Source organism: Phytophthora parasitica (genome assembly GCF_000247585.1).
Source record: "Phytophthora parasitica INRA-310 unplaced genomic scaffold supercont2.31, whole genome shotgun sequence".
NCBI lineage: Eukaryota > Oomycota > Peronosporomycetes > Peronosporales > Peronosporaceae > Phytophthora > Phytophthora nicotianae.
In genome coordinates this window covers 285,190-294,871 of record NW_008649017.1, presented here as the reverse complement: position 1 = coordinate 294,871, position 9,682 = coordinate 285,190, and the positions used below count along the sequence as shown (strand labels likewise).

General features: G+C 50.2%; 4 protein-coding genes across 4 annotated transcripts in view; 3 read left to right on the top strand and 1 right to left on the bottom strand.

The window, feature by feature from the left end:
* PPTG_13017 (hypothetical protein) overlaps positions 1-1,304 on the bottom strand; it is a gene marked incomplete at its 3' end in the record, with an annotated part of 2,659 nt that extends 1,355 nt beyond the window's left edge. The window contains exon 1 of the mRNA XM_008908717.1: positions 5-1,304. Within this exon, the coding sequence (XP_008906965.1) occupies positions 5-1,251 (1,247 nt within the window). The 5' untranslated portion in view covers positions 1,252-1,304. The remainder of the gene's footprint in view (positions 1-4) is intronic.
* A 1,061-nt stretch (positions 1,305-2,365) lies between these two features.
* Positions 2,366-4,058, top strand: PPTG_13016 (hypothetical protein). Its single transcript, XM_008908716.1, has one exon. It carries the CDS (start codon positions 2,388-2,390, stop codon positions 4,023-4,025), a length of 1,638 nt encoding a protein of 545 aa, XP_008906964.1. The 5' UTR covers positions 2,366-2,387; the 3' UTR covers positions 4,026-4,058.
* Positions 4,059-4,940: 882 nt separating this feature from the next.
* Positions 4,941-7,078, top strand: PPTG_13015 (hypothetical protein). Its single transcript, XM_008908715.1, has one exon. It carries the CDS (start codon positions 5,049-5,051, stop codon positions 6,621-6,623), a length of 1,575 nt encoding a protein of 524 aa, XP_008906963.1. The 5' UTR covers positions 4,941-5,048; the 3' UTR covers positions 6,624-7,078.
* Positions 7,079-8,502: 1,424 nt separating this feature from the next.
* Positions 8,503-9,503, top strand: PPTG_13014 (hypothetical protein; the record flags this gene model as incomplete). Its single annotated transcript, XM_008908714.1, has 2 exons — positions 8,503-9,463; positions 9,496-9,503. 2 exons carry the CDS (start codon positions 8,503-8,505, stop codon positions 9,501-9,503), a joined length of 969 nt encoding a protein of 322 aa, XP_008906962.1.
* Between the last annotated feature and the right edge of the window lie 179 nt (positions 9,504-9,682).

The following is a 9,682-nucleotide window of genomic DNA, read 5'->3' as shown; positions in this document are numbered from 1 at the left end:
GTACGTCGTCTCTTCGGTGGGTCCGTACGTGGTCTCCTCCGTCGGTGCGTACGTCGTTTCCTCGGTTGGGCCATAGGTAGTCTCCTCGGTCGGGCCATAGGTGGTCTCCTCCGTCGGTGCGTACGTCGTTTCCTCGGTTGGGCCATAGGTAGTCTCCTCCGTCGGTTCGTACATCGTTTCCTCGGTCGGGCCATAGGTGGTCTCCTCCGTCGGTGCGTACGTCGTTTGGTGAGTTGGTGCATCAGTATCATCACATGGCTTATCGGTTTCTGGTGTGTAATCTTGTGCACCGACTTCAGAAGGGGTCTCATAGTGTTGACCTCCTGTTTTCTCGGGTTTGTAGTCTACCGTTGTGGTATCGGGACTTTCTTCAGTTGTGCCGGCATTGTAGTCCACAGTGCCACCCTCAGTGGTCTCGTGGGTAGTACCGCCAGTGGTGTAGCCTTCAGTTGTAGCACCACTCTCCGTGATCGTACCGGCTGTGTCATAGCCACCGGAAATGTTACCACTCTCGGTAGTCTCAGTAGTGTCGGTCGAATGGTCAACAAGTGTCGTGCTATCGACCACCTTTGCATCAGCGGGGCCGTAGCCACCCTTAACCACCCCCTCGGTGATCGTTGAGCCGTAGTGAATAATTGTAGTGCCATGGTCGACAGTCGTCTTACCGCCAGACGTCGACTCTGTAGTGCCGGGCGAAGTGGCGGTGCCCGTCGAGCCATAGTACTTGCCACCCTCCGTCGTGTGACCTTGCGTTGGTGTCTCAGTTGCAACCTCACAGTTGACACCGAGCGGTGCATCGACGGTCGTGTCGTAGTGGACACCAGTTGGGGTTTCCTCCTCTTCATCTCCGACTTGGACACCTTCGTCATGGCCGGCATCCCAGCTCGAGCTTTCTCCGTCGTACGCTGCGATGGTCTCTGCCTCGACAGCAGAAGTGTAGCTCGTTTTCGGGAATTCACAACCCCACACGTCGTCGTGGATGAGAACGCACTCGGCAGCGGTTGGAGCAACGCACACTGCACCGTTGTACGACAGTAGATACGGCTGGCAGTCGGAGGTGGCGACATCGCCAGCTTTGGGGCAGGCAGTACCTACAGGCTCGGCTCCGACGCCAGAGCACGGAATGCCACAAGACTCAGATAGCGAGTAGGTGGCGTCGTGATACACGGCGATCGGGACGTCAGCGGCCGCGAGACCAGCCGTGATAAAGCCGGCTAAAGCAGCAGCCGTGACAGGTTTCCTGGAAGCCATTGGTGGTCAATTGACAGGGAAGGTCGATGTCGATGTTGCCGCCAATGAGGAAATTGGATAATGAGCTGTTGGTGCAATCGACGTAGCGAGCTCTACGAGAGAGGTACTCACGGGTTCAAACGGCAAAGCAGTCGAGGGAGGTTGCTCGATCGTACGATTTAGTGTGACAGGCAACCTGTGCTTTTCACTGTGAAACGCTCGCTCCTCTATCATGATTTATTTGGCGAGGCTTTCTTGCAACGGTTCTGCTGGTGAGTCACCTTTTCTATTTTTTTTTTTATTTTAGCTGCTGGCCAGTTCGTAGTCAGTTTCCTCTCGCTCAAATCATGTGTCAATTTTGCGGATACTTACTAGTTATCGTATCACGATATCCTATTCTGCCAGCATCATGTCGTACGGAGGGGTTAGCAGTAGCGGGTGCGGCAGGTCTCAGCGGGGGCCACTCGCTGCGTGGCTGTCATTGAATATTTGATTAAAAATACTGATTATTTCAAATATAGTCTTAAAATGAGGCTCCAATTACTGGATTAGCACTTTTACTGGACATTTAGCTAGAAACCGCTATAAATCAGCATCAGTTTCGCTGGAGCTTCTTGCGCCAGTAACGAGGACATGCACGCGAATTATAATATAATTCGCAGTTTCTAAGCCGCAGGCAACAGTATGTCGCTTGTGAAACATGAACTAAGCAAGCTCAGAACGATCCAGTAATACGCTTTAAAAAAAATGCTAATTCAAAACATAGGTACCTAAGTAAAATAAAGATTAGTACACTGAGCCCTTAACCGTTTTCCAACAAAGCGTATTAGAAGCCGCAACAAGGGATCAGATGAAGTTGTATTTATCATGTTGGTCGCTACATTTGGGCTTAATAGGGCCTCCGTAGTGCTTAGTACGACTCCCGAGATTCGGTGGAAGAACGGTCGAGTTTACACCATCTGCAGAAAGTAGAAAACACAACTCCTTGTGTTTTCTACAGACCCGGCAAGGGTCGTTCGTGTAGTTGTTTCTCCGGACTTTCGCTACGAATTTCGGTAACCCATGACGTACTTGGGCGGGTCACCAAAGGTCGGTGCACCGCCGTCGTCGAGGTAGACCCTTTCAGTCTGGAATTCTCGTCTCCGAAGCACACGACCATGCTGCGTCTCCTTGCTAATGCTACTCTCTTGGCCCTCGCGGTGGCTACTCCAGACCCAAATCCGAACAAAGAGACCAACTTCTCGACCGTCACATGGGACAACTGGAGCAAGACGCGAAAGCTGAATCCGAGGGTGCAGCATATTCCGCTCGACCCTGAGAAGAGTCACCTGCGACCGCCTCCAGCGCAAATCCCCGACACGTTTGACATGTTTGTGGGGTCTTCGGTCTACCGAGATGGTTATCGCTGCGGTAAAACTCTTTTCACGGCGCTGAAAAGAGCGACGCATCCGGAACGTCTGCAGTTTGGCATTCTGGAACAAATCTACGAAGGAGATCCTACTTGTTTGGACGAATACTGCAAAATGGCTGCGGAGGAGTGGCCTGAAGATACCGAGTGTCGACACAAAAACCAGATCACCATCGACACTCGTGACGCTGCTGAGTCTGCTGGTTGCACGACTGCGCGTCATCTGCAGCAGAAGTTGGTGGGGGATCAAGAGTTCTGCCTCCAAGTCGACGGCCACAGTGTCTTCACCAATCGCTGGGACGAAAACATCCTTGCCGACTGGGCTTCCATTGACAACGAGATGGCCGTCATGACAATGTACCCGCACAACACGCACAAGGAGATGATCAAGGACAATGGCGACAACAACGTCATCAACTCCGTCCCTCACTTGTGCACTGTTATCAAAGGCGGCAACGGTCTGACGCGTATCAACGGAGCGGCTGTGATCAGCGACTCGTGGATGCCTCAAATGGCCGCTCTGTGGGGCGGTGGCTACTCGTTTAGCAAGTGTCATGCGGAGCGCAAAGTGCTTGTGGATTCCCACACTCCGTGGCTCTGGGACGGCGAGGAATTCATGCGCTCTGCCAATTATTGGACATACGGCTACGACTTGTACTCGCCCAGTAGATTGGGCAACGTTTTGTTCCACAATTATTCTCAAAAGCCCGCCAGCTTTTGGGTGTCGCCGATGGATCCGGAGAAGAAGAAACTTGACACTGAAATGAGCCGCAATCGTGTTCGTCTTCGCATTGGAATGCCGTTCAAGGGCTCTGTGGATACGTTTGAGCTTGACAAGTACGGCTTCGGCAAGGTGCGGTCCTTTGAGAGCTACTTGAAGTTTGCCAACATCACGTTTGAGGGCTGGATGAACGATACCAATTCCTGTGGCCAGCTACGCTGGGTCCCGTACGAGAATGCTACTGAGGTAGAGGAGACAGTTAGTCGTGGCTGGAAATTGTACGACGAAGATGTCAATGAGTTTGACTACGAAGACCCGGAGCCCATCCTCGACAATGGCGAAGAGGTAAACCGCACGTCTACTATGACTGAGAATAATTTAGATGTGGATATGAACGAGGAACCGGATCAACCAATTGTAGCAGCTCAAGTCAAGAACGCGGCAGCAATGGACAATCAACTCGACAACAACTTGGCTGCTAAACTGCGGCATGGTGTACCGAACCCGTTCGAGATAAGCTCTGGGCCCGCTATTCCAACTGGCATTGTCGTTGTTCTCATTTTGGCCGTTATGTTCGTTACGCTCTCAAACGACGCGAATTCCCGCGCAATTCGCCGTCGAGTTTGCGTGAATATGAAGAATAAGGCAAGTCACGCCATTGAATAGCATTGCACGTTTGAAAAATAAACACTTGGTTAGTTTTACTTTATTTCAGAATGATCCATGATGATATCCGGTTAGAATTGAGACGTAAGCACTGTGGGTTCAACAAAGCTTCTTACATTCTCTGAATTTTGTATCCACGATGTTGGAACCCTTTTATTATTTTAACCTAGTGATATCGATACAACCCTGTTCTCTATCGTATTGAATTTATTAGATACAGTACAGTAACCTTTTGGATAGCCATACGTTTATTTTCTTTGATAAAGCTCGTTTGGTTTTTACTGTATAACAGCACGTGTAAAATGTTGTTCCCAGAACGCTTTGGCTATTGGTTGAACTGATTTCAAGGCCTACTGTTCCATTCGTATTGAGCAATGACTAGACATTAGTATGGTTTCTCTAGGAATCACGAACTTCGGTCAGTCGGAGTTGACTGCGCGTAAGTTATTTGAAGGCAAGACCTTCATCCGTCCTCCGTGATGACAAGTACGCTTTTTTTAATGCATATAGTCCAGAGTTGTACCGTGCGAAGCGCGCCTTGATCATAGCCTTTATTTGTCTTTTTCTCCGTGCTTGAAGCCGTAGTGCGTCTACAGCAAAACGGGAAGTATCTGAACATATGTATTATTTACAAACGTACCGTAAACCACGCACGCACTCTCTGCAAACGTGCGGGTCCCTCCACACTGTAAACATCAACTGCGAAAAAAAGTACAGCTCCACCTATATTCCACCTATATATGTCATGTTACTTGAAGCAGTAGGAAGTAGTAATACCCAAATTCCTACATACTCTTCAAAGTCTGGCCAGACTTCTTCTTTCCGCGACAGATGCAGAAAAAGCTCCCTCGCTATAGAAAAGGTTATCCAAATTTGCATACACTTAGGCCGCGGTATACAGTGTCACCGTTTCCTAATAGGTTCAAGATTGATGGAAGATCGGCCGAAGCCACGCGTCCATTCAGCTCGCCTATCCCGACGTGACTTTCATTCTCGGACTTTCGACCACGTACTCAGTTAGCCATGAAGCGTTTGCAGTCTCTGGGGTTGGCGCTGCTGCTAGGAACGACAAGTGCAGTAGCCGACGACAGACCCGTGATCAACGTACTGGGGACGACGATAAACCTCGATCTGGACCCGAGTGTGCAGCACATTCCACTGGATCCGTACGACAAGAGTCTGCGACCCCCTCCGGCCAAGATCCCTAGCACTTTCGAGATCCACGTGGGTTCTTCGGTCTTTAGGGACGGCGTACGATGCGGCAAGACGCTCTTCACTGCGCTGAAACGTGCCGTTTATCCTGAGCGTTTTCGGTTTGGGATTCTGGAGCAATTAGTGGAAGGAGATCCCACCTGCCTCGACGAGTACTGCAAGTTGGCGTTAGGAGAATGGCCAGATTACTCGGAGTGTCGCTATAAAGACCAGATCCAAGTGAAACCCAGACCGGCAGCGGAGGCTTCAGGATGCACCACAGCGCGCCACCAACAGCAAGAAATGATCGGGGACGAAGAGTTTTGTCTCCAAGTGGATGGCCACAGTATCTTCACCAATGGATGGGACGAGATCATGCTCGATGAATGGAAGCGTATCAACAACGAGATGGCCGTTTTGACAGTGTATCCGCACGATATCCACGACTTTATCAAGGAGAATGGAGACAACAATGCTCCGGATTGGATCCCGCACTTGTGCACAACGAAAAAGGGAGGGAATGGCCTCACACGGATCGTTGGAGCCAGTATCAAGCGCAACGCCAACTTTCCGCAGCTGTCGGCGCTCTGGGGCGGCGGATTATCATTCAGCAAGTGCCATGCCGAGAAGAATGTACCGGTAGATTCTCATACTCCATGGTTATGGGATGGCGAGGAATTCCTGCGTTCTGCGGACTATTGGACGCACGGCTACGACTTGTACTCGCCCAGTAGGATTGGCAACGTGCTTTACCACAACTACTCCAAGAAACCGGCAAGTTTCTGGGAGTCTCCAGTCGACCCGGCCGTCAAGGCTTTGGACTCCGAGAGAACCCATAACCGTGTCCGTCTTCGCGTTGGACTGGGGTTCAAAGGACAAGTGGATGCGTATGAACTCGATAAGTACAAGTTCGGTACTGCGCGCTCCTTCCAGCAGTACATGAAGTTCGCCAACATGAGCTTTGATGGGTTTATGAACGAGACCAACTCGTGTGGCCAACTCCACTGGGTTCCCTACTCCAATGCAAGCGAAGTGGAAGAAATCGTGGGTAATGGCTGGAAGATGAATGCTCCGTCTCCTCTTCCTGCACAACCTGTGGAGAATGTACCTCAAGCGAAGCAAGTTGCTCGAGAAATGGTGGAAACGGGCCAAGAAGAGGCGGAAGACGTGGTGAGACAGCAGGCGATCAGTGCTCATGTGAAAAATGGTGCCGGTACTGGCGATGAAAAGCCTCTCATGCGGCAGGAAGTACTTTCACCTGAACGACGGAAGCGGTCTAACGCTCCGGCATGGGGGCTACTCGCAGTAGTGCTGGCAGCGCTATTTCTTACGCTCTCTAACGACAGCACGTCTCGTGCCATTAGACAAAGTTGCATCGCGAAGGCACCGCATCATAGCCACGATTAACCTGGTACCAAATAGCAGCGCTTTTACACCATCGAAGATCTTGATTGCAAATACAATACACAAGCAGCAACCAACATTTAGCATTATCATGCCAACCAGGTCGGCTTTCTTCTCCCTGCCTCAACAAAATCAACTTTGTTGAAACCACAGCAAGTAAAGGATTGGTCAAGGGTTACTCCAAGTCGATATGCTCATCGCTGCGTACTTACTAGAATGGAAGTACCTCACAAAACAAGTGGAAATACTGCATAGACGTCATCAACCCCATGCGAAACTGGTCTCAACACTCACTAAGATTGAGCGATTAGAGGTCTCGGGATGATTAGAGTGGATAACATTTGGCAAAGGGCATCTGCTTTTCTTCCGCTAAGATATGTACTTCGAAGTACTTGCTCCCTCGTTTTTACTTTCAGATATTCTTTTAACTATACGGGATGGAATTAATGATATTGCTGCTACATGCTTTTGTTATAATGTTTTTTGATACACCTCAATCGGCAGGATGTTTTCAGCCATTCGTGAAGGCACTTTGATCGTCGACGCCGGAGGCAAAGTTCTTTGTCTCCTACCAAATTCTGCTGCCGCCTCACGGTGCCTCATGCCTCTCCATCGCACCATCTTGCAATACTCACCCAAGTTAAGGTCGCCTTCATCGGCGTTCTCACTGTGGGATTAAAAGTTTCGTGCGTGTGTGCTGCGAGAGGTGGAAAAAAGGTCGCGGTACGCTTAGCCATGAAACGCAGCATGGTTTGTGATTCAAAGGCGAGAATTAAACTAAACATGTTATACTTCACGACGACTATTCGAGTCAGAGAGCTTGCCTATACGCAGCCCACGTAACGTCATTTATTACGGAAACTCGTTCCAGGCGGAGCCCTGGAAATGGCCGGAGCCGGAGGCTATCCTCTCTGACGTTGAGAGCTTCTCACTCTCTCTTCGGTTTGCAAAACGTTGAAAGCGCATTGGAAAATGGTAGAATACACATGACTGGGTGAGCCTTGTATGCTAGGAGTGTGTCTACATGTTATTAATAACACATTTTCCATCAATTTGGCGAAGAGCTACCAGTTGTTAAGGCTTAAGGCGTAGGATATATAACACTCTCCACGACGTTGAATCCACGTACTAGTCTTAAAAAGAAGGTTGGCGCCTGTTTGAGACTTCTATCTTTTGTGGAAATTGCTGTAGATTGTTGCAGTTTCTGAAGGAAACTGCAAAGGGGTACGGCTGGCGTACGAAACTGCTGATTTACGTTAATTTCTCACAGCTACAAAATTTGTATTATTGAAAATCCTGACATTTAAGTAAGTATCCTAACAGAATTAAAATATTTAAAATTACTTTTGGGGGGTTGAGTAATATCATTGAATATGCTCGGCTAATTTTGAAATAGCTAAGCGCAGCTACCACCAACTTCCGAGCTAATTTTACCATTGCTTAGGCAGCGAGACTCGCGTTTGCTTTCACTAGCCCCCCCCCCCCCCCTTCCTACCGCTTCTTCTCCAGCTTCTCGCTGCCGTTAAAAAGAAAGGTAATCGCGCTAACTAACTTCCTAGCTCTGATTTGAGGTTTGTGCATATAGCTTGCTATATAATGAAAAGTCCCTTTACTGTTAACTTATAGTTTATTTTTTAAGTTCGTGTTCTATAGAATCATCAACTCTCTTCCATAACTCATGCAGCCGTTTCGCGATGTCTAGTAAGTTGAAGGAAAGATCAATCCAGGGAATGAGTTTTCAAGTTCATGCAGTTCAAAACCGTAAGTATCTCTTTCGTAGTATCCTTCATGATTCGCCTCGCTCATGTCACTCTTGCCTCATTCCCCAATTTCCTCATTGGCGGCAACATCGACATCGACCTTCCCTGTCAATTGACCACCAATGGCTTCCAGGAAACCTGTCACGGCTGCTGCTTTAGCCGGCTTTATCACGGCTGGTCTCGCGGCCGCTGACGTCCCGATCGCCGTGTATCACGACGCCACCTACTCGCTATCTGAGTCTTGTGGCATTCCGTGCTCTGGCGTCGGAGCCGAGCCTGTAGGTACTGCCTGCCCCAAAGCTGGCGATGTCGCCACCTCCGACTGCCAGCCGTATCTACTGTCGTACAACGGTGCAGTGTGCGTTGCTCCAACTGCTGCCGAGTGCGTTCTCATCCACGACGACGTGTGGGGTTGTGAATTCCCGAAAACGAGCTACACTTCTGCTGTCGAGGCAGAGACCATCGCGGCGTACGACGGAGAAAGCTCGAGCTGGGAAGCCGGCCATGACGAAGGTGTCCAAGTCGGAGATGAAGAGGAGGAAGCCCCAACTGGTGTCCACTACGACACGACCGTCGATGCACCGCTCGGTGTCAACTGTGAGGTTGCAACTGAGACACCAACGCAAGGTCACACGACGGAGGGTGGCAAGTACTATGGCTCGACGGGCACCGCCACTTCGCCCGGCACTACAGAGTCGGCGTCTGGCGGTAAGACGACTGTCGACCATGGCACTACAATTATTCACTACGGCTCAACGATCACCGAGGGGGTGGTTAAGGGTGGCTACGGCCCCGCTGATGCAAAGGTGGTCGATAGCACGACACTTGTTGACCATTCGACCGACACTACTGAGACTACCGAGAGTGGTAACATTTCCGGTGGCTATGACACAGCCGGTACGATCACGGAGAGTGGTGCTACAACTGAAGGCTACACCACTGGCGGTACTACCCACGAGACCACTGAGGGTGGCACTGTGGACTACAATGCCGGCACAACTGAAGAAAGTCCCGATACCACAACGGTAGACTACAAACCCGAGGAGACAGGAGGTCAACACTATGAGACCCCTTCTGAAGTCGGTGCACAAGATTACACACCAGAAACCGATAAGCCATGTGATGATACTGATGCACCAACTCACCAAACGACGTACGCACCGACGGAGGAGACCACCTATGGCCCGACCGAGGAAACGATGTACGAACCGACGGAGGAGACTACCTATGGCCCAACCGAGGAAACGACGTACGCACCGACGGAGGAGACCACCTATGGCCCGACCGAGGAGACTACCTATG